Source organism: Haliaeetus albicilla, chromosome 26 (genome assembly GCF_947461875.1).
Source record: "Haliaeetus albicilla chromosome 26, bHalAlb1.1, whole genome shotgun sequence".
Classification (NCBI taxonomy): domain Eukaryota; kingdom Metazoa; phylum Chordata; class Aves; order Accipitriformes; family Accipitridae; genus Haliaeetus; species Haliaeetus albicilla.
Window position 1 is genome coordinate 2,409,335 of NC_091508.1, and position 27,789 is coordinate 2,437,123.

The following is a 27,789-nucleotide window of genomic DNA, read 5'->3' on the forward strand; positions in this document are numbered from 1 at the left end:
TGACGCATTAAGTGTCTTTAATCCAAAGGACTGAAGAGCAGACTGGGAAGATTAGTATAAGCCAACAGACAAAAATAAAAAAAAAAAAGGGGGGGGGGGATAAAAACCGGTTTTTAAAACAAATTAAAATTCCATACAGTGTCTAAAAGATCACCTAAAAACTAAACATTGCCTTAAAAAATTTTTTTTTCCCCATTCAAACACATTTAACGCAGTGAAACATCGTGACAAATAATAATAATAATAATAATAATTCATGGACTAAAGACTTCAGAGCAGCCGTCCTGCTCCCGGGGAGCAGAGGATCGCTCCCAACCCCCCCAGGAGCTGGCGGCAGGAGCAGCCCCCTCAGCAGGAGCCATGCCGGGGTTGGGGGGGGCAGCAGCACGACCCCCAGCCCCGGCCAGGGAGGGGGCAATGCTGCTGTCCCGGGCCCCACGCCATCTCCACCCCCTCCCCATGCCACCCGCTTTTCCCCGGGGATGCCCCAGCACAGCATTTCCCCCAGAATTGGGGGCTGCGGGAGTGACGGGGGGAGGATGCGGCAGGGGACCATCTTTCCCCCACATCCCTGCAGAATGGGGGGGGGGGGATACGGGGAGCACTGGCCTCCTGCTCGTCCCCCCCCTTTGCCCACCCCTGAGGTCAGAACCAGATTCCAGGCACAGGTACAGGCTGCGGTGGCCACGGCGGGGCTGGGGGGGGGGACACGACCCACGAGCAGCTCCGCACCCACGGACACGACACACACCCCACGTACAGACAGACAGCGACACAGACGGTGCTGGCGGGGAGCCCTGCGCGCCGCTGGGTAAAGCCAAGGCTTCCAGGTCAGGGAGGGGTGGGGGGCTGATTTTTTGGCTACCGTGCTTTAAAAGCAGCGGTTTTCCTGGCCAGCGAAGCACGGCAGCCACGGGGACCCCCCCACGCCAGCCCTGCCACGCGCAGCGGGACGGGGGAGAAGGCAGCTCTCCTTCCCCGTCCCCCCCCGCAACCCGCTCCCCAGCCCAAAGCCCATCTCTAGCCAGCATCCACGCAGGGAACACGCTGTCTGGGTTTCAGCTCTACAGTAGTTTTTAAAAAATATTTATACGTTATATACCCTAAAAAGGTCACCACAGGAATTTCCATGTCTTTGGAAGGAAGGAAAAAAAAATAAAAATCAAAACTGTTTCACAAAAGAAAAAAAAAAAAAATCCAATTATCGGCGGCATTCACCTACAGGACAAAACCCCCGGCCGCAGCGTGTGGATCTGACGGGGGGATTTTACCGCCTGCTCCGGAAAGGCCAGAAACACAGGTGAGTAGCTAAAAATAACTAGTCTGGTATAAATGTCTGATTTCCATGCGCTTGATATAACAGTCTGTCTCTTTTTGTCTTTTTTCTTAAAAAATATATATATATAGTTATTGCTTTCTCAAGGGCCGGTGGGCGCGGGGCACCCTCAGTGGGGGAGCGTGGCAGGCTCGGTGGGGTTTGCTTTCTTCCGCCTCTTCATCAGCAAAGGGTTTGAGGAATCTTCGATTTTCTTGATCTTGATTTGTTCGTAGTCCACTCGCATGGTGGCCAGCGCGCTCGTCATCTCCTCCTGCGGGCAGGAGGCACAGGCAACGCCGTCAGCAAAGCCTCTGCACCGGCACAGCCCCCAGCCCCCCGAGACCCCCAGGGCAGCTGTCCCCCTCCAAGCCCCCATGGGAACAAATTGCAGCAGGGGCCGTGTCCCACCGCCAATTTTTCCAGCCTCCTCCCGAGCACAGATCTCCCCAGGAGCCAGCACCCTCGCGGCGAGCCCGAATTAGCCCGGTTTACAATGAGAAGGCAGAAGCATCCCCAGATGGCACCTGGGGTGCAGAACATTTCAGACAGCAATGGAGGGAGGGTTTTACCTTCACATCCTCCCACAGATCCTTCTCCTCTTTCAGCACACGACTGGTGTGCAGCGGGGTCTGGGGCACCTGCATGGATTGCTGCCGAGAGAGCGGAGGAGTGTGAGCTGGGAGCTGCAGGCATCCCATCCTCATCCCCATCCCATCCTCATCCTCATCCCCATCCTCATCCCCATCCCATCCTCATCCTCATCCCCATCCTCATCCTCATCCCCATCCCCATCCCCATCCCCATCCCCATCCCCATCCTCATCCCCATCCCCATCCCCATCCTCATCCCCATCCCCATCCCCATCCTCATCCCCATCCCCATCCTCATCCCCATCCCCATCCTCATCCCCATCCCGCTGCCCGATCAACCCCGCACTCACCATGATCCAAGGGTGGTTCATGAACTCCGTTATCGTCATGCGCTGGGTCGGGTCTGTCTTCAGCAGGTTGCGGATCAGCTGCTTAACTGGAAGGATTTGCGGAGGGCTGGGCATTAGCAGGTCCCAGGGGGGTTCTCCCCGCACTCCAACCTGAGCCAGCAGCCCCAAAACAGCCTGCACACACCTCCCGTCCCCTGCGTGCCGCAGACCTCACCCTGGTCAAACCCTTCAGAGCAAAAGCCTCTTGAGCAAAGAGGCAAAGCTGCTGCCTCACCGAGAGACGAGCCATGACATGCCCAGGCTTCCCCCAGCCTTCGCAGCGCTGCTGGACGCAGGGCTGACCCCAACGGGAGACCTCAGCCCAGGGACAAGCTGTCATGGGGACCGCGTTTACCTTCCTCCGACACTTCGGACCATTCGGGATTGGGAAACTCGTACTGGCCCATTCGGATTCGCTTCTTCATGCCGGGCGAGATGGCCAGGCCGTGGTTGGAGTAGAAGGGGGGGTACCCGCAGAGCCTGCACCGGGAGAGGGAGCGGACAGTCAACGCGTCGCCCCGGCAGCACCCACGGGGCACAGGGCAGTGCCAGGAGCAGGAGCAGTGCAGCTGGGGAAGACTCAGCCCCGCTAGCCCACAGACGAGCTCGAGAGCTGCATCCCCCCCTTCCGAGCCCGGCGGGATGGAGCGGGACCCGTCAGACTCACAGAATGTACATGATGACGCCGAGGGACCACATGTCACAGGACTTGTCGTACTTCTCCGGACCCAGCACCTCCGGGGCTGGTAAAGAAAGAAACAAAATCCTGAGTCAAAGCGGCAGCACCAGGCGAGAGGGATCTGACCATCCCATGGAGCGGTCAAAGAGCTGCCCGCAGCTCCGTACCGTCTCGGCAGCCCTGCTCAGAGCAGCGCGAGCACTGCTGCTGCGTGGGCTTCGGCATGGCGGTGCAGGCAGCAGAGGCAGGATTGGTGCAGGGAGGTGCTGCCCCGCAGCCCCGGGGCACAACACCAGGGATGCTGCAGCACGGGTAGGAAACATATTGGCTTGTGCACACCGACACCGTGCTCAGAGCAGCCCATCCTGCCCCGCACCAACAAGCGGTGAACCACAGCACCCACCCGCACCCAAAGCGGCCCCCAGTCCCAAGCATCCCGGACGGGAGTTGTTCAGACCCCCCCACACACAGCCACTTACCCACGTAGTACGGCGTGTAGCACGGAGTGGCCAAGGAGTTGTGCGTGGTGGTTTCTTTAGCAAAGCCAAAGTCCGTGAGTTTTAGCACAGCATTGGGCCTTTTGGAGGTGTACAAGAGGTTTTCCGGCTGTGAAAACACAGGGAGGAAGTAGTGAGCAGAAAAGCCAGAGCAGCCTCGGCAATGCCACGGGCCGAGCAGGGCTCAGCACCGCCGGGCGAGCATGCAGCACGGTACCTTCACGTCCCGGTGTGCAATGTTGATTGAGTGCAGGTACTGGATGGCTTCCCCAATGCTCTTCATTATCTCTGAAGCCTCTGAAGCAGCAAAAAAAAAAAAAATAAAAATAAAAATCAGAAGCCCTTATAAGCAAGTTACAATGAGCACTGCTCCTTGGGTTACTCTTCAAACCAGGGGCCAAAGAGCCTGGCTGAGGCCAAAGGGGTTTCCTCTACCTGAAATCCCCTTTCCAAGCAGGGCCCCCCCCAGCACCCATCTCCAGGTCAGGAGCCTGCAGCAAACGGCAGAGAAGCTCCCAGGAGAAAGGATGGGGCAGGCTCCAGCCTCTGACCCCAATACCCAACCACACAAGCCCCGAGCTGGGGCTGACTCTGGGGTGGGGGGGGCTGACCCAGCCCCCAGCACTGCTAGGGACCCCAAATCTGCAGGGAAACCAGCTGGGAAGGCTTTCCCCATAGGGTGGGAAGCCAAAGGGCGATGGGCTCAGGATTTAGGTTGTGCAGACACTTTTCCTGGCCACAGGAGCAGAGGGGATGAGATTAATGAGATCTATGAGAACCACAGCCCCTGGACTTCATTTTTGGAGGGAGGTAGGTGTTTCTGAAGGTCGCTGAAGCTCCTGCCTGTGCTGGAGCGGGATGGACGGGGTGCAGGGGCAGCTGAGAACACATTCCCTAACCCTGCTCTCAAGTGAGTGTGAAAAGCAGGGCTACTTGCACCCCCATTCCTCATTCCCCAAGTGCAAAGCCCTGCTGAGGATTCAAAAGAGCAACTGAGGGAATGAGCTGGACCAAAGACACTCCTATAAACATCAAGACATCATCCAAAGACGAAAGCCCAGGTACCCGCGGGCTCCGTACCCCGTTCTGTGAAGGCCTGGTCTCCCCTGTCTTGAATTCGGCTGAAGAGCTCCCCGCCGTCCAAGCTGGAAGAGAAGCACGAGGCGTTAGATGCTGCGGCATCCGTCTCACACGGGCACAAGTGGTACCGAAACCTCCGATGCTCAGCCAGGAGCTGCACGAGCTCAGCAAGAAACGAAGCCCTTCTTCACCCAAGCCCTTGGGTCAGTGCTTCTGGGTTACAGAGCCTCCTCCTTCCAGAAATGAGCAGGGCAGAGGCTTCGTGCTGACAGAGGAGATGCCGGGTGCAAGCGGACGTGGTCTCCCCACCAGCCCACAGAAACACATTTACAGTAAAGACAGCAAACGTGGCTCGAAAGTGGCGAGAGCGCTCCCAGCACGCCTGGCCTCGTTTAGTTCACAAGCCAACCACCTCGCCGGCATGCTAACCCCACGCAGAAGTGCTGAGCAAAGATCGTGGCACAGGCGAGGTGTCAGCGGCGCCGAGATGGGCTCACCGATGGGACGGGGGAGGCAGAGCCTGAATCCCCCTGCAGCAGAGCAAGCTCTCACACAAGGTGTTGGAGAAGGACCGTGGAAACCTTGGCGCGGTTCCCTCCCCAGCCAAAGGCTCCCCAGGTACCCTAAGGAAAAACTCGGCTCCCAGAGAGATCAGGGGTGGGATCAGGGATAACGGTGCTTCCTGCCCCTGCCTTATCTAACTCGAGCAGAAACGGCTTCTGGCTTTCCCAGTGCAGATAGCATCTCCAGCCAGCGCCCTTGACATTCGCTGGACATCTGCAATACAGATAGCGCGCAGCCGCCGGGGCCAACCGCCGCACGGAGCTTGCGAGGAGACACACCGTGCTCATACTGGGAGTCAAACGCTGCTTCGTGTAGGACGTTACACCCAGAGCATCCCTCAGACAGCAGGGACCCGTCGCAGGGATGCACTGCAGGGAGCTGTCATTGCCCTGGGGACTCGTTTCCTACCATTCAGCTACCGCTTTCTTCCCACGCAAGCAGACGTGCCGCACAAACCTTTCCCATCCCCGGCTGCCCAGCATCCTAGCACGGTTCTCAGAAGCCTCTTCCCACACAAGAGCCACTCGGGCGGCTGCCGTGCCGCCTGCCCCGGTGCTGTTCGTGGCAGTCCTTACACCCGCTGCCCCCCCAGGCAACCTACCGGCTTGCCAGAGGAGAGGTTTTGGCAAGGAAGCTGCATCAAATCACAGCTGCGGTTGGGATGTGGTTTCAATACTTTCCCCTTCATTCCTCCTCCTCCCCAGGTTATATCAAACATCTACCCAAATCAGAGCCGCTCAACTGCCGCTGCAGGAGGTGCAACGGCGTCGAGAGATGCATCAGCTCGGCTTGGCTGCGCGCTGCCCAGCAGACCCCACCGCAGGCTGCCGGGGTGCCAGGAACCCGCTGCCTACCCCGACTTTCAATGGCCAAAGCGAGTTTGGTTATGATCTATCTGCAGCGAGAACCACAGGCCTGAAGCCTCTCAACAGCCAAGTGAGTTTTCAGAATGACTCAGAGCCAGCACAGCTCCCACCATCCCTCCAACGCCAGCAACGCAGCGTCTCTTCCAGGGCTCGCATCCCTGCAGCTTGCAGGCTGCATCCCCCGGCACCGCATCTCCCCAGGGTCCCCAGCAGGGGTGCAGGAAGGTGCTCGCCCCCCCCTTTTGGCATCACCCCACCGCCCCGCGGGGCTGCGGGTGCTCCTGCGGGGAGAGCCCACCCGCAAGCGGTGCCGATGGGAACTCACCACTCCATGACGATGAGCAGACATTTCCTCCCCTGGTAGAGGTTCTCGTAGACGTCCATGATGCGGACGATGTGCGCGCATTGCGATGCCCTCCAGTGCAGCTCCACTTCCCTGCGGGCCTTCGGGCAGTCCTGCAACATCTGCGAGAGAAGCGAGACCCCCATCAGCCCCCAGCCTCCCCACCGAAGAGGAGCCGGGCTGTGATACCCCCCCCAGCACGGTGCCCACCCAGAGAAGACGCAAGGGCGAAGGCCAAGCGCGGGTGCTCTCCGCGGGCGAGCTCCGGCGCGCTCTGCGCAATGCCTCCATCCCCATCTAGTGGGAACAGCGCGAAGCCGCCCGCTCTCATAAACTTCTTGCCCTCCTTTTCCAAGGTTGGTAAAAGTTTATCCCGGCTGCCTGCCACCTCCCTGCCCTCTGAGATGCTTCCCTGGTGCCCAGCCAGCCTGTGCGACCAGCCAGCAAGACTTTCTACCGCATTTATGAGCAAGCTTCTGCGCGCTAGTGCCTACACCACTGCACCCCTGGGTGCCACCAAACATCCTCGCTGCCCTCTCCGCAGTCCCCTGCCAGCGCTGCCCACCCACCGCCTCCCATTCACCAGCCTTCTGCTCCGGGGGGCTGGTGGGACCCCCCTGCTCTGTGCCCTTATGCACAGGTTGGGCACAAAAGCACCCTCACCGCAGCTTCAGAAGCCGCCGGCGCCCAGCCACGCGTGCCTGGGGAGGGGACAAAGCAAACAGCCAGATGTTCCCGAAATAGCAGCTTTTCTCACAAGCGGCAGCAGCTCTTTAATGAGGCCCCTGCCCTTCCCAGAGACAACTCACAGTTCCCAGGTGCAGGAAGGATTTGCTCGTCTGCCACAGACTATTAATTACCATGTTTGTCAGGATAAACAACCAGCCTTAATTATTACACTCCTAAACATAGAGCAACAAACGTGTCTATCTTGAGCACAGTTCATTTTCCTTCCTGTCTCCGGCAGCTCTTGGGGCCGGGCTCAGCAAAACTCCCCGGAGCAGGTCTGCACCTCGGTGCAGCAGCGAGCAGGGGCACGTGGAAAGGCATCCCACCCTCGTGTGCATCAGCACGAAACAGCGGGTTTGGTCATTTTACCAAGACAGAGACAGAAATCTACTTTTTGCCCCTCTGCCCTCTCCCAGCCAAGCTCCCGGGGCTGCTGGGTGAAGGCGAGCGCCCAGCTGACGAGCGGCAGAGCATCAGCCCCCGGGATGCTTCGCTGGCCTGGCAGGACCCGAAACGGTGCCCAGCGCATGGCAAGGACCCCTCTGCCCCAGGAGGGATTTCACAAGAACAAGGGTTAACGCTTGCTGCAGCCCCAAAAGACGCACACTGCCTGTTTATAAATGAAACGCTTGCTGACGGCGCTCGCGTGAGCCCTGGCAGAATAACGGCAATTTGCATTCCTGCCTGCAACAGCGCTTGCCCTTTGCCACAGGGAAAGGGATAAACGGGATGCGTGCTTCAGCCACCCACCCGTAACCCCGTTACGGGGGTTTTGGTCACACCTCTCCCACCTCCTCGGCTCTCCTGCTTCCCGGCACGGAGGAAACCCGCGCTGGTGGATGGGGTATGGGGCGGCTTCTGGCACCAAACCACCTGGAAGCTCCGTGAAGACCAAAGCAGCCAAGCCACCCTTTGCACAACCGTTCTACATCATTTGCACTGACAGCCGTGGGGCGAAAGGAAGACAGGGCAGGAGGTGGGACAGCCCCTCCTCGCTCCTCTATTGCTTAATTACCCTAAAAAACGGATCCTGCTAATGCCGAAGCCGTAAGCAAGTGCAGTGCCAGCCCCCCCAGCAGCCGCGCAGGCAGGGAAGGGGCCTGGATTAAAGCTTGGCTATTTGCAGCTCCGCTCCGAAGAGCCTGGCGTGGGGAGCCAGGAAGCTGGAGAGAAAAAAACAATTTGTAATTACGCGCTGGGAAAATTGAACAGCAGGAAGCAGACAGTTAACATCATTCTACACAAGACAAACAGGAGATGTACAGAAATACACATCCAATTTTTTTTAGAGGTCACTCAGAGTGCTTTTAGAGGAGCTTAATTGTGTACCTAATGAACTAGGAGGCAGCAGCCTCGATTACCTGTACCAGCACAGCCCTGACGTTTGCTTTTGTACTCAGGCACCTGCAGGCGAGCAAACAACTGCCCCAGCGCTCTCAAAACACGCCGGCTGCAATTCAGCCGCCCCACCAGCCGGCCTCCCTCCGCTCCCCTGCCAGCGATGGGATGGACGGGCTGCTCACCCGGCTGGGAGCAGAGCAGATTAAACCTCATTAAGAGAATGATTTGGTCTATTTAGGAAATGTTCCCGGTGGCAGGTGACAGCGGAGTGACGGGGAGCTGAAGGCTGGATGCAATGAGGCTCTGTGGGGATGGCCATTACCACCGCAGGGGGATGCAGGAGGGACACGGCGATACCCAAACCATGGTAGAAGCAACCCACAAGCCCGGCATCACCCGTCGCACCCACACAACCTCCATCCTGCCCGCGGCACCAAGCACCGGCCCCCAGCACCCCGTGCAGCCGGGGATGTACGGAGCACGGCGCTGGGGTGGGAAAGCGCCGTTTGCTCCTGGTCCGGGCATGGCAGCACTTCCACCGGTTTCCCTTCTTTAGGTGGCAGCCGACAGCTCCCGCAGCCAACGACTTTCCCTCCCGCTCCCTCCTCGACCACAGTCAGCAGTGAAACCACCGGTGGGTGATGTCCTGGCGTGACGGGCATCGCCCCGGTCACGGGAACTCCACATCGAACGTATTTGGGGGTGTGTGGGAACGCTGCCCAAGTCCCTGATTTAGCTCCGGTATCCAGGGCAGCCTACGGCTGCAACAAGATTTATATTTCTTGGCTTGCAGCGAGGAGGCTGGGATGGGAAAAGCACCCTGGGTTTCCCTGAGGTTCAGCAAGGGTGAAGTGCCCCCATCCCACCCCAGCTGAGGGTACCAGCCTGGGGTCACTGTCCCCTCCCACCCGCTTCAGAAGTAGGAGATTTTGCAACCGCAGTAATCCGGAACACAACCAGACTTAACCCTTCACAGAGGGGAAACGGCAGCAGACGGACAACCTGCTAGAAACCCCTGACAGCCCACAGCTGCGCTCAGTTCAGCTTTTCCCCCTCTGTTACCTCCCGTTTCCCTTCCAAGGGAGGGCTCCTTGGAGACCAAAGTCTTCGTTATTCCAGATGCACTACCTGCTCGCTCTCACCGGAGCAGAGAGCTCTGGCACCGAGGCAGCAGCTGAGCCCAGCAGCCCGGGCACCGCAGCGGGCAGTAACCGGATCCCCGAGTTACACAAGTGTCCCCGGGACAAGGGCAGCGCTGCAGAGGGGGCTCAGCCACCCCCTCCGATCAAAACCGGGTCTCGGGCACAGAGGAGTTGACGTGCGTTTCCCTTTACGGTGGTTGCAGCCAGCACAGGTCTCCGAACCTCCTCTCGTCGTCAGAGAGCAATTCCGTGGCCAGGTATCCCTTCGGCACTACACGGGACAGGGGACAACCAGGAATGCTGTGCCACCCCAGGGCCCTGCACCGTCCCGTCTCCGCTTCCCACTGGGACACCTACCCGCAGGAAAGGAGGGAGAGCAGGGAAAAGGGCCGCTCCACCCTCATCGCAATTAGAGAGGAAACTCAGATTTCAGCCGCGTTTCAGCCGTATTTCAGCTCTCCTTGCAGCAGCTTGACACCTCCGAGATTTTGGCAGACGGCACTTGCTGCCATCCTGTGCCTTGGCTCAGCCCAGATCCCCCAGGAGCCATCACACGCTGCGAGAGAAATTAGTTACGTGCAAAGCTAAACACACTCATTAGCTTCACTAAAACCCTCAAGCTGAGGGCTCTGAAACCGGCCCCGTCAGTGGACGGCACAGCCCAGCCCCTACGTGCTCGGGACCCCCCCAGCAGCAAAGGCTCTTCCCGGGCTCCTGCAGCAGCTCTAAGCTTTTCACCACCTTTGAAAGACAAGCCCTGGAAGCAGCTCCTGAAAACAAAACAGCTCATCGGGGCATCTGCAGGTGGGCATCACCCACGCACCTAACCCAAACCCTGGCAAGCTGCCTTTGCGGTGCAAGAAACAGGGCTGCAAACCGAGCGGGCTCCAGCCAGCCCTGCCGCTCTACTGGGTCATCGAAAATGAGCTCAAATGAAGGAAGATACTGGAGAAAACAAGGGGGCTGGAGCCACCCACGCTCACGTTCCCTCAAGCACCACTGGTTCAGCCTCGCCTCCTCCTCCCGGGATGGCGTGCCATGAATCACAGCAGGTCTGTAAAGGGAGCTCCCTCCTCCACCGGCACGGCAGGACACCCCAAATGACCCCATCCCACTGCTACTCGCCGTGGGTGCCACTGCAGCCCCAAACGGTTGCTGCCCCTTGGTGAGCCATGAGAACAGACCGCGATCGCTCAGATTGGCAAGACATCCCTGTCCAAGAGCTTGCAAGGGAAAACTCACCTCCCACGGGCAATTTCCATGAAAACTGAGGATCAGGCACATACCAAGCTGTTCATTTTCCAGGGCTGCCCCTCTTTGCTCTGGCTCCACACTCACCCCAGGCGCTCCAGCTGCTCTTGCAGGCAGGGTATTTTTATTTCCACGTGTATTTTGATCAGATCCGATTCACCTCGGTTCCCAGCACAGCAGCACACGCTGCATGCCTTGCCTGTGCAGCAACCACCCCTCGGATGACCGCCTGCAACGGGACCCACAGGAGCGTGCCCATGCCCCACGCCACCCCGAGGAGCTCCCCTCGGGACCCGTCTGCACCACGGGGGTTAAAATAAACTCCTCTTAAGTTGCAATAAAAATAGAGCTACAGTGAAGAAAGGCAGGCTATCATCCTCCCAAGTTATCAGCAGGGAAGCAAAGCAGAGGTTCCCCTGCCTGTATTGCACACCCGGGCTCCGGGTTCGCCTGGCCGGGCTAGCACAGGGCAAGGAGCATTTTTTCCTAATAAAGCAAAAAGGTATCTCTTCAAAAGATTTGCCTCTTCTAATCTTTCCATGCGAACTGGTTGCCAACTGGCATCGGCTGCTTAGCACATTTGTCGAGCCGGTGCTGGATGCTTTGCACATGCTGTTCCCACCTCGCAGCGTCAGGAAGGCAAAGCCCCCTCACCCCCCGCACCCTGCTGCCGGTCCCCAGCGCCCGCCCGATGAGGCACAGCGCTGGGGGACCTGAATTAAGCTGATCCTCACCCACGTGTCTTTTTTCTGCCTTTAATGCCAGTGCATTTGGGGAGCCCCCAGGTTAATCGCCCCACAGTCCCGAAGCTGCTCCAGCCTCTGCTGGAGACGCTTGGGAGGGAGCAAGCAGCACAAGGGCATGGAAGCAGCAAAGCTTTGTTCCACTTTTACTGCTTACGAACTCCAGAAGAGAAATAAAATCACGAGTCCCAAAGCCTGTAAGAAGAATTATGTTACCAAACGCAGGGAAATTTGTGGTTTGGTCACAATGCAGTAACAAGGAAAGGTACAGCTCAGGAAACCTCCCCCACATTATCGTGGCTCTTATATAAACCTTTACATTAACCCCATCCCCGCTGCTTACATCCACTACGACCAGCAGCGCTCAGAGGCGACGGAACTTTCCTAAGCTGGGGATCATTTCTGCTCTGCCCATGCACACGGAGACACAGACGGGCCCTGCTTGAAGAGCTTTAAGCCGCAAGAGAGCAGGCAAAAGCCTCATCCTCACGTTTGTTTTGCCCAGGGAAAGCCGGAGAGCAGAGGTGACACGTCTGGAGGAGGAGCGGCGCGCGGGTCCCGCAGCGTGCCCCAGCCTGCCGTGCCGGGGTGACTATTTATTTAGAAGTGTGGCTGCTGATCCCTGGTGGAGATGGCTTCATCCAAGCCTCACGGTTTGCAAGGCGAGAGGACAGTACCAGCCTTCTGGAGGGATGGCGGCTGGTGCCATCGGTTCGGGCAGGACACGAGCGCAGCCAGCTCCGTGCATTAGCGGCTTCATCCCCCACCGCTGCGAACAAAAGGTCATCCTCCGCATTCACTTGCCTCAGGGAGGATGGAGAGGCTGGAAAAAGCGTCCCAGCGAGAGAGAATTACTCAGATGAGACAGAGCTGCAAACGGGGAGCAAGACTGGAGACGCAACTCGGGCCGAGCAAACACGAACTGACACACACGCTCGAGCTGCTTGGCCGCATTCTCCGAGTCTGAATTATCGGAGCGCTGGGAGGAAGACCCGGAGCCACCGCGGCAGGCGCAGGGAAAGCTTTCCCACTGCACGGCCCAAGACAAGCAATAAGCCAGGCGTGAAGAGGCTGCGTGCGCGAGGGGCGAGCTAAAAACCCCCCCAGAAGCTGCTTGCACGCTCACGGAGGCAGATGTCGGAGCGGGCAGCCTTGTCTCTGCTCCTGTGGGCGATTTTGCAATGGGGCAGAGGATGGAAACGGGGCGAGGGAAGAGGTGGCTATTGCACCACGCTTTCACAAGGAGACCCAACGCTTGCACAACCCTCCGTGCCCCGTGTGCTGCCCGCTCCCCTGCCCGCAGCTCCCACGGGGGTCCATGCCCACCGGGGGATGCTCGGGACCCCCCACCCTGCAGTCCCCCCCCGCCCCGTTCCCCAGGGCATCTGCTGAGCCTTTCTTCGCCCCGCTCTTCCCCTCGACAGATGCTGCAGCTATTCAGCCTTTTCAGGCTGCAACAAAAGCCTCTCCAGGCACACAAAGGCGAAGAGCAGAAGAGAGGCCTGGGTTTAAATAAGAGCCACCTGCCAGGGGCCCGTGCCCCCCCATGCAATTGGGGCGCTGCCCCCCAGGCAGCCCCGCTTCGCAGAGCCCATTGCCCAGCAGCAAAAAAAATTCTTGGCACGTTGATTTCAAGGAGATGAAGCTCCAAAGCGGGTACCAGGAGCGGTGCCCTGGATGCCGAGGGCCACCAGCGTGGTGGGGACATTGGGGACAAGGGCGTAGGGAGGGGACGGGGAGGCAGCGGGCGGGAGGGGGCTGCGAAACTCATGGGAAAAGTCAAAGCAGGTAAATGGCAACAAGGCGGCAGCATGAAGCATCCCCGCTGACTCATGGCAGCAGGCTGGAGCTGGTGTTTAATGAAGAGAAATAAATAGTTTCGGCCTCACTTATGCAAGAAAAGCAAATTTAGGGACCCATTCAGTCCCAGGTTTTTGTTTTGGGGATCATCCTTCTCCCAGTACATCAGCAGCAGCACTGGGTGTTGGTGACCCACGCGATGCTCGTCTCTCCAGGAGGCACCGGAGCTGGCATGAGGAGCCAAAATCTCAGCCCAGGCACTAGTGATGGTCCTGCCACACTGGGGGACACCCTGGGACGTCCCAAGGAGCAGACCTGGCCAGAGCAATGGAGCCATCACACTGGCCAGGACCTCCTCGTGAATCCAGCGAGGAAGGGGGGGCGTCACGGCCAAAATGTGAGATGTCGCTTCCCACTGGGAGCCACTGTGATGCCGGGCTGGGAGATCTGAGTGGAGAAAGGAGGCAGCTGCCCTGGGGTGGGGGGATGCTCAGGGACCCCTCTCTGCAAAATAAACCACCGCATCCCCCCGCACCTCCACTGCAGCCCCCGCCAAGGACACGCTGCAGCCGCCAGGGCCTTTTATCTGCACAATACAAAGCAAAAGGAAAATAAGAAACCCTGGGAGGGGTGGATATCTTCATGTGAGACACGGCTGTGGCCAGCGGATCTGCTCCACGCACAAACCCCTTTATTGCTGCCTCCTCGCAAAGCTTCGGGGCCGGGGTCAGCTCCTCCTCCCACCCCTCCCCAAACCCCATCCCTTGCCAGATTTCCTACCGGAGCTGGCGAGCTGGTGAACGGAAAAGCACGCATATGTGCTTTTATGATAGGAAGTGGTTGATATGCGCAGGCGCGATTAATACAGGAGTAAACACTAATGTAAACCATTAACTCAGCGCTGACCTATGTCCTTTGCACTTCCCTCCTGCAGGCACAAATTGAAAAAAGCCCTTATCATCACACTGGAATCCTCACTCCCAGGCACGGTACAGTGCCGTGTCCGCCAGCCCTCTGCACCGTGGCCGGGGGCTTTCCTCGCAGGTCAGAGGGACCGGCTCAGCCTCCGCCACGCAGCCCACGGACGGCACCGGGCGCTCGAAGCATCTTTTTGGGTCCCTTGCTCCATCAGCCTCGCAGCAATCCTGGGGACAACCCTGCCCAGCCTCACCATTACCTCTGGCCCCAGGGACAGCTCGGGAGGGGATCCTCCACACCTACATCCCAGAACTGCTTTTATTTTTAGACATGCCCACCCATTCCTTACTTTTAAGCTGGAAGTGATTTAGGGGAGAGGCTCAGACCGCCCAGACCCATGCCTGCGAGCAGAGGAGCCGTGAAGCCCTGCCAGAAGCCCCCAAACACCCGCTGCTTCCCGGCAGCTCCTGGGTTCATGCTCTGCACAAAAATGAAGTTTCTCAGGGCTCAGCCATGGGCAGGACCCTCCGTGGGACAGACGGGCGGCTGCCACCCCCTCCCAGCCCAGCGATCCTGCCTGCTGCCTTTCAACACAGATCTTAGAGCTGTGTAAATAAGTATCTATTAAAATATATATATATATATTTAAATAAGAAAAAAACCCAAACCAAAACACAAAGACGCATCGAGGGCAACCACTCTGGAAGCACCACTCCCCCCGGCGCTGGAAGCTGTACGGCCTCAGGATGCATTTCCTCCACCAGCACCAAGCCTGAGGAGGGTTTCATTTACGCGCCCTCAAAGCTCGGTGACAACAGCACATTTTGCGTCATTCTGTCCTTTCCCCAGATGTTTACTTAATAGAGTTTCACCCTCGTCACGGGCTTTGTCAACACCAGGGCACAGCAAACACCTTCCTGAGATGAGGCCACGGATGCACAACCCCTGGCTGCGGTGCCCCGCAGGCAGCAGCTCTGCCTTCGCCGGGCGATCCCTGCGGAGAGGAGCATCCCCCGGCAGTCGGGACCCACAACACGAAACCTTGGAGGCACCCGAGCGGTGCCAGTCTAAGGGGTTGGCATCGCGCTCCTGCACGGTGAATCTGCACCAGGCACGACATCCAAAGCGGTTTGGAGGCTGCCAGGGACTGCAGCTCTTCCCTGTGCGAGATAAACAGCTCCCGTGCTGGGTGGCCCCCGCTTTTGTCGACAGCGGGGTTTGTTTTGTGCAGGGAAAGGCCAGGATGGGAGCGACATGGGGATTTCGTCACTCGCCTTTGCCTATGCAGGGTGCTAGGCAAGGCAGGGGCTCCGCAGCCACCAACCACCCTCCTCCCGGTGCTGCTCCCTCCACCTCCGACATGGCACAACAGATGTAAAACCTCCAGTGGAGCCAGCTCCGATGCAGCAGGGTGCACGAGCCCACCCCCGGGCATGCACGGGGCAGACGGCACTCCGGCACGTACGGGGCAGGGAGAGGGGCTGCTGCAGCTGACCCACAGCAAGACCCGTTAACGAGAAGGGATGCTAATGAAGGGGCAAAGGGAAAGGGAAGGATTGCACCCCGCTGGGTGATTAAGAGCCTTTCGGGGGTACGAGTCACCCACCACCCTCTCCTCCGCCATCACCCCTAGGCAGAGCTGCTCCCGGCTCTCACTTGCAGCCGCCCTGCGCTGGCGAGGCTGTCCCTGCACCGCAGGCTGCTCTCCTCCTCCTCCTCCTCCTCCCATCACACGGCTGTTAAGCATCCTCAGCGTGTAACAGGACCTGCCGAAGAGCTGGTGCGACCACCCATCTGCAGTGAACCCACCTGGGTTAAGAGCCAAGCAACGCTCCAGACTCGAGACCCGACACTACCTATGGTCATGCGCTCCCACTTTGCGCACCACAGCCGTTAGTATTTTAGGGGAAATCCTGGGCCTTGAAGCAATGCAATGAAAGGCCGAGAGCCTCCTGCCACCCCATAACCCGGAGCGGGGTGCTCCTCCTCCACCAGCCCCTCTTCCCTCTGCACCAGCCATCCTGAGGCTCCTTCAGCTGGGAGGAAAACACAGTTGCATTTCTATTTAAAAAAAAACAAACAAACAAACAAACAAACCAACCCACAACCTTCTTTGCATCCTGCTGGCACCTCGTTAAAGCTCTCAGGACACGGTGGCTATTATTAGCTCCCTGGAGGCTTTCGGCAGCCCCGAGAGCCTCTGTGGCATCTGTTGGCAGCAGCCGCACGGTCCCAGAGCCCGGGAGGTTTGGTGAAGCCCGGATGGAGCCCGGACCACCAGCGTCTCAGTCAGCACCGTAACCTCAAAATACCTCAACTCAGCCAACAAGCGTGCAAAACTCATCACGAAGCGCCTAGGTGCACGTGCCTCCGAAAACACCATCAGAGGAGAAACCTGCCTTCACCCCCTTGGTGTTACCAAGAGGGAAATGCCAGTATCTCCCATTAAAAGGTGCTGCCCAACAGACAACAGCACAGAATAAGGGGTCAATAGCAGAGCTTTCACGCTCTCACATCTTTTCAATATACAGCAAAAACACACGCGCTCTGGAAAAGGTTTGCTGATCCTCCCACGGATGCCCAGTACCCCATTGCTAGACAGTGTTTACCAGCAGGCTCCTTGATTTCTTACCAAGTACAACAGAAAGCGAGCGCTTTGGATGCCTTTTGCCTGTTAGATTAGAACAGAAAGCAGATAAAAGGATAAAAGCAGGGCCATTTAAACAAACTAACAAAAAAAAAAACCCTACTCCTGCAGCTACTGCTGCTCCCCTGGCAAGCCAGGCTGTTCATCTTGGGCATCCCATACCCAGCCTTTAAAAAGAAACCTCACCCAACAGACAGCTTTACAGTCACCAGCTCACCCCAGGGCAGCATTAACCGGAGCCCCTGGGGGAGCAGAGGCAGCCCCAGGGCACAGGGTGGCAGGGGGAAGCTGGGGGCTCCTGGATCCTGCTTTGTATGAATTTAAGCTTTTTCAATCCCACTTATTCACAAAAAGGGCTTAGGGCTGGGGGGAGCCAAAGAGCAGACAGGCCAGCCTTTGTACGGCTCGGCCGCCCGCCCACCCGAGGGCTCCAGCAGCCCCCACGTTTCCCAGTACAATCCCTCCAGCAGACTGGAGCACACTGGTAAGCAGCAGCGCTGGCATCGCCACAGCCCCTGTGGCCCTGCAAAGCCTGGAGCAATGCCTCGAGTCACCAGAGCCTCCGTTTCCTAAGGGAGAGAGAGAAATTAAGTCTTCAGCAGCCTGTATGGATGGCACCCCCATTGCATTACCCCCACCTCTTTCGCAATGAGGTTTAAGGCTCTTTCCAAGGTTGCTGGGAGGGTTTGGATTCGAGGTGGGTACAACAGCCAGATGTTCATCGCTAGTTTGGAGTTAAGTCACTAAAACCCTCGAGGCAACACCACCAGGTCCCAGCCGAACCCTCCTTCCAGTGACGTTCTGGTTGTTTCAGTGCAGTCTTTGGGGAGAAAGAAATGTGAAAAGGATGTTTTGGTAAAAGCCAGAGGTGCTTGACCTGCCAAGCACAGGCTGCCCTTACTGCCAGAGCCCAGCAAAACAGAGTTAACTGGCTACACCGAGAACAGCCAGAAAACTCTCCTTGCTCTCGTTAGCTGGACCCCACAGGGCTGGAGCCCTCCCTGCCCTGCAGTTCCTTGAGTTGATGCCCAGAAACAGGAATATCAGCCAAAAGCACTGCCCACCGAGGACGTCATCTTCTGTGAACTCTTCCAGACGGCGGTGAAGGGCGCGAGCCATAGACCTGCTCCGGAGCTCCCGGCGAGCAGCTCCAGCTCCCAGCCCTCCTGCCCTGCAGGCGCCGGAGCTGCTGCTCAGCAGCATGCAAAGACCACATTTTAATCCGTTCATAAACTCCCCAGCATCTTACTCACCCAGGCTTCATCAGTCCACTATTTGCATCTCTAACGACAGGCATCCGAGGCCAGGCTGGCCGTCTCCTCCAGCAGTGAGGAGCTGGGGAATAGGAGCATCAGGACACTTCCAAAAACCCCCAAGGACCTGGAGTGCTTCCCTGCTGAGTCCCACCACCCACAGAGCATCTCTCATCCCGGCAGAGAGTTGCTTTTTATCAGCAACTCTTCCTTACAACAAAAGATACTGGGAGTTTCAACCCCGAAGTGGAATAAGCAGGGTGGGAGAGGAGACAAAGAGGGAGATATCACCAGTCCCGCTCCAACACAAACACAGAGCCCCTCACTCCAGGAACAGGGTTGTTCCTTGCAGGGAAAAGCACTGAGGACAAAAGCAAAGGTCTCTCCAAGCCTCTTCCAAGCTCCTGGGACAGCAAGGAGGAAGATGTCCTCTCCCGGAGCCCAGGCAGGTGCCCAGCCAAGGGCTGCAACACCCCCAGGCTCCCCAAAACAGCCATGCCCCCGCGTCGAGGCTGCTCTGCCCGAGGCACGGGAGCTATCCACCCAAACCCACCGGATTTGTGGGCTCCCGTGACTTCCAGCAGATAACCTGGGTTTAAACTTCCTGGCAAGCCTGCCCTTCCCAGCACCGCGGCAGAGCTACTTAGGCAAGAGCCGCCCCGGTTTTCTTAGCAATCTGCCCAGCGCAATGGGCAGCGAGGTTGCGAAATGGCTGAAGAGGAAGAGGGAGTCACACCAGAGCCTGGAGGGAACCAGGCTGGCCGGAGGAGGCTGTTACAGTCGACGATGACTCCTGCAGCCTGGCCGTATCTGAAAGCGGTGGCTACGGGAGCCAGCACTCTGCAGAGGACAGGTTGCCGACACCCACAGCGGCACCACCTGAGAGCCAGCACAGCCCCTGCTTTTTGCTAAAACAAGCGGAAATACAAGAAGTTAAAATTGTTCTTCAACGCTGAGCTGGTAGATGTAATAAGGCTGTCATTACTACTGAAAACAAAAACATATCCCTGCTACCAGACCACCTCCCCCTCGCTTTTTATTTTATTTATTATTTTTGTTAAATTAGGCTGAGGGTAACACGCATACTTTCTGGTTTGTTTGGATCCAATTGCATCTGCTTTCCCCCCAGCCCAGCCAAGATACCCCGGGGCAGTGCCACTGGGACCCGGCTCCCACCCACACCTATGGGCGCGAGGAGCGACGAGCTGCGGCTACTGGAATTGCAGGCTGACGGGACGCGCTGCCAAATTTCCACAGCAGCCTCAGCTTGCGTTCCAGCCGCATTTCCCCGAAAACACACATTTGGCAGGAGGTCCAAAGGAGCCTTCCGAGAGGCTGCCCTAGCTCGGTGCCGCGTACCAGGGCCAGAGGACGCCGGGAGGACAGCAGACGGGCAGAGCGGCCGCTCCATTTCTGAACGCTCAGCAGAAGATGCTCCCACCCGTGTCTGCCCCACAGAAACCCAGGAGGTGCTGCAGCCCTTGGGACAGGGACAGCACAGAGCCCCGACCTGCCGTTACACAGATTTAGCCCGTTCCAGCGTGAGAGGCGTATGGCAATGACGACCCCGAGCCCGACTTACCCCCCTCTTCTGGGGCCAGGGAGAGGTTGAACCAAAGAGGGGCACCCAGGGGAGGTGGCTGCAGCCAGGGGCACACAAAGCAAGGCAGCAAAGTTAATTATGATGACGAAAGAAAGGAGTCCATCCCTCCACTGATCCCGAATCTATAGCCCAAACCAGGTAAGGATATCTAGCACGGGCAGAGCTGCAAAGTCCCAGCCTGGCTGGGCGCCCCAGGAACATTCAGATCTGGGTTTGCGTTTTGAACTTTATCTCTAGTTTAGGCTACAGCTCGCTGGACAGCCAGGCACATAATCACATGCAGCCCTGACGCCAGTGGCTTAAATAATCTCATTACATATGACGGCAAACGCTGTGCCAGCTGCAGACCGCTTGAGCCAGCGTGCTCACCTGCCCTCTCCGCTGGGAGAGCATATTTTGTCACAGCAAAGCAGCGTGCTGACGTAACACCTTAATTCACGGGAAGATGCCGTCGTCCTCCCCGGCAGCATCAGACCAAAGACGGACACAGCGGAGCTCCGCGTGCTCCCAGCAGCGCTCAGAGAGGAGCCACGCTGGCACCCCATCCTGTATCCCCCTCCTGACAGCAAGTACCGTCCCACCACCCTACCCGAATGACATTTTTGTGGCTCACAGCATCTCCAGCAAAATTCGTGTTTCAGGTCCTCTCGGGTCAGGGGGATCTACCAACACGCAGAGACTAGCGGCCGTTAGTCCCTTCCCGAGGCCACAAAGGAAACAGCAAGTTAATGCAACCATTAAACCTGCCAGTTGCTATAATCCCTACCTCAAATTGGTAAGATCTTAAAAGGCTGAAATCTTCGAAATGACTCAGCCACGAGGTACAATGAAACAACAGCTTAAAAGGCTGTTAAAGCTCTCTGCATTCAGACTTGCTCTTGCGTGCCCTGCTCTAACCCCCGCGCGCTGCTCCCCGTCCATCTCCGTAGGGGAATCGGCCGCTGAGACGAGAACCTTCTCAAAAATGAGCCTCCAGGCACCGGTCACGCACACAGTCCTCGTGCCAGCCAGAGCTGAAAGAAGAATATATCTTAGCATCCTGCAGCCACGAAAGACGAGGAGGATCCATGGAGGGGACGGGACCCACTTTCAGTGGGATACAGGTCTCAGGGGCTTTTAAAACCCAACACCAGTGTCAGCACCAGAGATGACCACGATGCTCAACAGCTCTGGACCACGCTGAAACGCTGACTCAACGTGACTGCCCAGGCTCGAAACAGGTTTCTTGGGGAGAGGTCAGGCAAAGCTGCGTTCCCGTACCAGCCTCTGGAGCTGGTGGGGAGGGATTGCCCTGGTCCTCACGGATCCACTCCCCCAAACCCTCCCTCCTCCAAAACCAGCCGGCGCGCTCAGCCGGGTCCCGAAGACCCTCTCCCAGTTCCAGCCCCGTCTCTGCTGCCCGCACCCCTGCCCACAAAAAGGGCAGAGGAGCCGAACGGCGTGGGGCACACATGGGGCTGCCTGGGGGCATCTGGCAAAAGCGGGGTCCCAAGAACCAGCCCGTGCCGGGCTGCGGCAGCCGCCCTCGCCCGCTGCAGACAGCCCCGGCGCGGCGGAGGGGAGGCAGCACGTTATTCTTGGAAACCAGGAGGTGAGGTCATGCTGCCTGAATGCTGCAACTTGAGGCCAGACGCGCGGGGCCAGTTGTGCTTGGAGAGGAGCCTGACTTCTGCAGCGGGCGGCCGAGCGAGGGCCGTCTGCAGGTCGGGAAGCCGGTTACGTTCGGAGCTAGCAGGAGGAAAGGGGTTCTTCGTGAAGGAGGGCTCTTTCCTCCCAGTTTCTCAGCAGACAGTGCAAACTCCAGCAAAGGGATGGGTTTTAAAACAGCATCAGCTACTGCCTCTGCTGCAAAGCCCTCGGACCACCCCGGTGTGGGGCACACGAGCCCACCACGAAGGCTCAGGAGATGCCAGACACCAAACCCAGAGCCGCTCTGCTCTCCGTGCCGCTTCCGACCCAGCCACTCCTCCGGATGCCTCCCATGTACCTGCACCGTCCTGCAAGCCCGGCATCGCCCATCCGGAGTTCATCCATCCCATCAGATCCCAGACCACATCCTGGAGGTTTCTGGGAATAGAGGAGTCACCAACCCGCTCTTTCAGGCTTCCCAGGCGGAACTTTCTGGGAGTTTTCATCACCGGTGCCTACCCATCGCCCAGCAAATGCGCCAGAAGACCTGGCTCTCAGTCTGCACAGCTTCAAATTATTATTTATACACTGCTTTAAATGCTTTGGAATAGGCAGCACGTGTCTGATAAAGCTCAGCGCCTGCTCTGCACCGCTCGCTCCCCCGAGGCAGAGCCAGCACCTCCACAGCCCAGCAGACGAGCACTGTCCTATACGTGGGGCTTTCCCGACGTGTGCGCTGGCAGATGGCAGAAACCTCACTGAAGACCAGTGGTTGCTTAGTGTGAATGATAAAATAATCATTTTACCTGGCTGCATTCAGCTGTGAAATCACACACACAGGGGCTGTATTTTTGTCCTGCTGCCCGTGAAGGATTCATCCCAGAGCAAGTAGCTCAGCTCCTAAGTCTGGTACCACTTCTGATGGGCTGCAAGACCTTCAGTAAATCACTGCATCTCAGTTCCCCACCTCTGAAAACGTGGGAAATACTGATCTTCTTTTGCAAGACCTATGGCTGATGGCATCAGATTATTATTAAGAAGAGCCCCACCACTTGATGAGCACGTGCCAAAGCAAAAACCGAGTCCCTGCTCCCAGGCCATTATCAGCCCATCTCAGTCGTCGGTTTGACTGCTCAGAACATGTAATGTATTTAGGAGAGATTATGGCAAATCCTAAATTGTTTAAACAAACTCAAACCCCAAGTCAGTAGACTCCTTTGGTCAATGAGATAATAAACCACTGCCTTGGAAAAGCCCCACTGATGTCACTACACTTCCACAGCTTTTCAACCACGGCTTGCACAGAACACCACAGCAAAGACATTTTTGATTATATAAAATACATGGTAGAGTTCAAAAAAAAAAAAAAGAAATCCCCCCACTGAGAGAGGAGCAGAAGTACAGCAGACACACAGAGAGCTGTTTCCCAGGAGCGTGAGCCCAGGATCTTCATCTACTCCATCACTTAGGAGTTATTTTTCCAGCTGGATGTTCTGGGGGACAAAGCATTTGGTCTCAAATGAAGCTGCAGGAAGCCATGGGAAACAGGGTGCTTTGCTCCTCTAAACATCTCTGTAAAACACCCTAGCCATGACAGCAGAGAGAGCACGAGGCCACCAGCTACACGAACACGCTCATCCACAAAGCCGCTCAGTTATCAGCTACAAGATGCCTGCCCTATTTCCACGCCAGGTATCTTGGAAGAATAATAAACCGCAAAAGTACTGGTCTCCTTCCTCCTTCTCCATCAGAGGAACCATCGCTCACAGACTATCTGATGAGGCTGAGAGCGAGACTGAGAGTGTTTCGCAAACATGCCCCAAAGCACCGAGGATGCTCCAGAAACAGGGCTGCCAGAGAGGGGGCAAGTTTGCAAGCAGCCTCCACCGCCCTGGGAAGCTCTTCCAAAGCTCACCAATCCAGGTGAGGATTTCCTGCTTTGAAGTTGGGGTTAGGAGTGAGGTTTGTTAATTTGTTTTAAGGGAAACCTGCTCCACAAAGAGCTCTATTGAGTGACGCGCGTGATGGAGAAAAACTCGCCACCTGCCATTACTAGTCCCCACTCTCCGGTCTGGCTTACCTGTGATTTCCTCACCAAATTCAGGCAGCCAGCCATCTACCCAGTATCTTGCCTAAAGATTAGTCTTAAAAGTGGAATTTGCAGTAGGCGAGACAGACCTCGCTCCCAGCCCCACTGTCGCAGCCTGCGTCACTAATGCCAACAGCCTGACCACAACGAACAACGCCAAGTCAGGTCAACCATGACCTACATACAGCAGGCTTTACAGAAATTACAAGCCTAATTTTGCCTAATAATAAATCACGCCAAGGCACAAGGAAGAAAGGGGTGAGAAAACACCTAAACCTCGCATTTCAGTTCCATTCATCACCTCTCCACGGACTTCATGGTCCCACCCTGCAGTAAATCACTGCGCATCAAACAGAGTCAGGTCATGGGTGAGCGGGACCATCGGTGGCCTGCTTCCCACCAGCTAATTCAGGGATGCCACACTTCAGGTATTGCTTGGTACCAAAAAATAAAATAAAATTGGGGGTGGGAAACTGCAAAATAGACAATAATGATCTATAAGAAAAGTCAAGGAATATCTCCTGTTTTCACCTAGGTACTACACAGCAAACAAAACTACCATCCATTAACTCACACGCAGCACCATTTTATTTAATGATGCGTCTCTGTCACGGACTATTGGACTGGAAGGAGGAGAAAATTGGCTGTAACATTTTCACTGCTGCTGGAACACTGTCTCCAAGCTCAAACTCTCCTGGAGCACTGAAAAGTTCTCTTAAGCAAAGTGACTCTCAGCAAAACCCTAACCTAAATGCATCTCTCAGTTTGCGAGAAAGAGGTTTAACAACATAATAAATAGTTGCTCATGATCCAAGAGGAAGCACAACGTAACCAGAAGACACCGTTAATGTCAGGGAGAGACACAACTGTTTCCCTCCAGTGGAAGTTTGCATTATTAAACAAGATTTTGGAACAGTAAATGTAAAGAGCAATGTTCCAAATGGAAAGGTTTGCTGCACAACCAAAGCAGGCAGCACAGAGAGATTTCAGCTGTGGCTTCTGGCGATGGGCCATCAGGATTCTTTTAAGCATCATCTGAAACATGACAACTCGATGCAATCACTTCTGCGGATCCTGCTTTAGGTCATCTTTCCACACTGATGCAGTCCATGAGTAATTCAGATCCAAATACCTCTCCGCAGGTCTCTAACAGAGGCGTTATCCCAGCTGCGTACCAGAGGAGGGGATGAAGTCAGCACGCATCGCGTCCAAGGCATCACCCCCACCATGTTTGGGCTCGGCAGTTCAGTCCAAATATCGTAACCAAATAACCCAAGCCTGTAGCTCACGCTTACCAGGGCAAGCCAGGTACGCACCGGCTCGTCTAAGAGCCCAAACTCACAGCGTAGCAGTTTTCGAGGTGCTGGAAGGAATCACAGCAGCAGCTGTGCCGCTCTTTGAAGAGCCAGAGACGCGTCCAACCACTCAGCTGAACTCTTCTCCCCCCGGCAGGGATGTGTGAAGAGGCCGGGACAGGGGACAGGGAAAACCACCAACGCTTTTCCAAAACAGCGATTCAGCATCTAATACACCTCACCCTCCGAGAGCCGCGCAGACACTCTGCGCCACCCTCCTACGTTACAACGCAAAGTCCCGTGCTCCAGGATGCTTTTCAACCCGGCTAAGGAACCGACACGACTCACGGCACCAAATCCTGACCCCAGCGGCTGCCCCGCGCTCTGGTCCGGGCAGGGTGACGGCACCAACCCCAGGCACCCACCATCCCACCCGTGCCGGGGCAGAGGGGAACCGCCGGCGGTCGGTCTCCTCGTGCCATCCTTCCCCTTTCAGGGGCGCAAAAGGGAAGTGCTGGAATCTGCACTTTAAACACGTGAGTCAACCGCAGAAGCGAGGAGGAGCCCGTCTGTCAAGACAGAAGAGGTTTTCACTAATTTGCAGCCAAACGAGATGACAATACATGTCATCTTGGAGTATGACGCGGTGCGGCTCAGGAGAAATGCCTGCGTTTCCGAAGGAAAAGTCAAACTTTTATTGCTCGACTGACCCCCCCCACTTAATCACAGGCGTTCAGCACCGTCCCTTGCTGACGCCGCCACCCCTGCGGCGCGACTTGTGCCTCCAAAGCCCCTCGTTCATTCATTCATTCAGGTTAGGAATCCCAGATACCAACAGATGGGCAGCACTAAAAACAAAAGAGGTGGGGGTTACGGATTTAGGTGGGGTTTTTTTAGCCTTCGCAGTTCTCAGGGTAACGCCGTGGGTTTGAACAGCTCACGCGTGGGCGCAAATTGCATCGATGCTAGAGAACACGGCGCTCCCGCCGAGCAGACTGCCTGTACCCGCGTCACCCAGCGCCGCGCTCGGCGTGTCATGAATCCATTCAAACTTCCCCAAGTCCCCCCGGCATGGGAGACACGCTCCCCGCTTCGCTCAAAAAGCTCATTTGAAAACAAGGAAACCATGGCATCACCTAGCGTGTGCTAAAATACACCTTTGCAGCCGCTATTTATCTACGCGTCTTTCAAACAGAAGCAAGTTACGGACGATGAGTAAATACAATAACAATGAAATATTCCCTGTCTGAAGCTGGGGGATGACAGCCGCTCGGTATTACACATCGCTCCGTACGGCTGGAGCCAGGAGAGACCTGCCATCAAACAGGGACACCCGGGCAGCTGCCTGCGTTTACGCAAAGTGCTACGAGCGGCTCCACGCAGGGAACCCTGCGTTCCGAGACACGGACCCCGGGGGTGAACCCTGTGTTCCGAGACACGAACCCCACGTTCCAAGACACGAACCCCACATTCCAAGACACGAACCCCACATTCCAAGACACGAACCCCATGGGGTGAACCCCGCGTTCTGAGACACGAATATTGCGTCCCAAGACGTGGACCCTGCGGGGTGGACCCTGCGTTCCGAGACATGAACCCCATGTTCTGAGATGCAGACCGCATGGGGTGAACCCTGTGTTCTGAGACACGAACCCTGCACCCCAAGACGTGGACCCTGCGGGGTGGACCCCACGTTCCAAGACATGAACCCTGCATTCTGAGACGCAGACCATGCGTTCTGAGATACAAGCCCCATGGGGTGAACCTTGCATTCTGAGACACGAACCCCACATCCCAAGATGCGGACCCCACGGGGTGGACCCCAAGTTCCAAGACACGAACCCCGCATTCTGGGACCCTGCATTCTGAGACATGGACCCCGCGTTCTGAGACACGGACCCCCTGGGGTGAACCCCACGTTCTGAGACACAGACCCTGCGTTCTGAGACACGGACCCCCTGGGGTGAACCCCACGTTCTGAGACACGGACCCTGCGTTCTGAGACACGGACCCCCTGGGGTGAACCCCACGTTCTGAGACACGGACCCTGCATCCTGAGATGTGAACCCCACGGGGGTGACACCGGCCAGGCCGAGGGCTCCTCTCCGCTCCGAACCCCCCCAGACACGCTACCGAGATGTCATTTCGTTTCATTTCACATTAGAAAGCCGGAAAGCCACGTCTCGGTGCTCTTAATGGGGGGGGGGGAAAAAAAAAAAAAAATAAATAAATTAAAGCCCGGCGGGACAGACGGACGGGCAGCAGCCGGCTCCATTGTCCCGCCCGGCTCCGCCGCGGCCGGTTCCCGCTGTCGCTGCCCGTTTTCCCGGGCCCCCCCGCCGTCCCCCCCCCCCGCAGCAGACATCTTCCATCACTGTCAGGCAGCGCCGGCTCTGCCCGCTCCTCCTGCCCCTTCCGCAGCCCGCCGGCGGGGCGGGGGCAGCCCGGGGCCGCCCGCCCGCCCGTCCGCTCCCCCGGTTCCCACCTCCACCGCGGCGGGCAGCCCCCCCCAAACCTTCCCCCAACTTCTCACCTTGAGAGCGAACTTCTCCCCGCTCTTCTTACTGAAGATCTCCAAAACTTTCCCGTTGATGCCCAGCCCCAGCACTTGCGTGGTGACCTTGTAGTCGTCCGTGATGGCATTCTTCCGGATCTGCAGGCCTCCCTTCCCCGGGAACGGCGGCGGCGGCGGCCCGTGGGGGGGAGCGGCGGGCGGCGGGGGCGGCGGGGGTTGAGGCGGCGGCGGGCTGGGGAAGCCGGCGGGCGGTGGCGGAGCCCCGGAGAGCATGGCGGGGCGGGCGGGCCGCGCCGGGCGGGCTCCGGGACTCTCGGGTGGGGAGAAGGGGAACGGGGGGGGGGGGGGGGGCGGGGAGCGGGTATGGAGGCGGGCGGGGGGGGGGGGGGGTGAAGCAGCGTCGCCGCCGCCGCCGCCCCCCGCCGGTGCGCGCCGGCCCCGAGAAGAGCGATCGCTCCGGTGCGGCGGCGACTCCTCCTTCCTTCCTTCCTTCCTCCTCCCTCCTCCT

General features: G+C 57.5%; 1 protein-coding gene across 1 annotated transcript; it reads right to left on the bottom strand.

Annotated features, from left to right (window-relative positions):
• Nucleotides 1-27,789, bottom strand: MAPKAPK2 (MAPK activated protein kinase 2). The gene is made up of 10 exons (XM_069772146.1): nt 27,300-27,789; nt 6,309-6,448; nt 4,554-4,618; nt 3,691-3,770; nt 3,456-3,582; nt 2,965-3,040; nt 2,653-2,777; nt 2,259-2,344; nt 1,888-1,968; nt 1-1,589 (listed from the first exon to the last, which is right to left on the bottom strand). The coding sequence occupies exons 1-10, from the start codon at nt 27,552-27,554 to the stop codon at nt 1,446-1,448; spliced, it is 1,179 nt and encodes a 392-aa protein (XP_069628247.1). The 5' UTR covers nt 27,555-27,789; the 3' UTR covers nt 1-1,445.

Bases quoted from the DNA above. Each gene is read 5' to 3' on its own strand.
- MAPKAPK2 (XM_069772146.1), bottom strand. From the start codon at position 27,554: ATGCTCTCCGGGGCTCCGCCACCGCCCGCCGGCTTCCCCAGCCCGCCG. The intron at 6,449-27,299 runs GTGAGAAGTTGG...CTTCTCTCGCAG, and splicing joins GGGAGAAGTTCGCTCTCAAG to ATGTTGCAGGACTGCCCGAA. The intron at 1,590-1,887 runs GTAAAACCCTCC...TCCTGCCCGCAG, and splicing joins ATCTGTGGGAGGATGTGAAG to GAGGAGATGACGAGCGCGCT.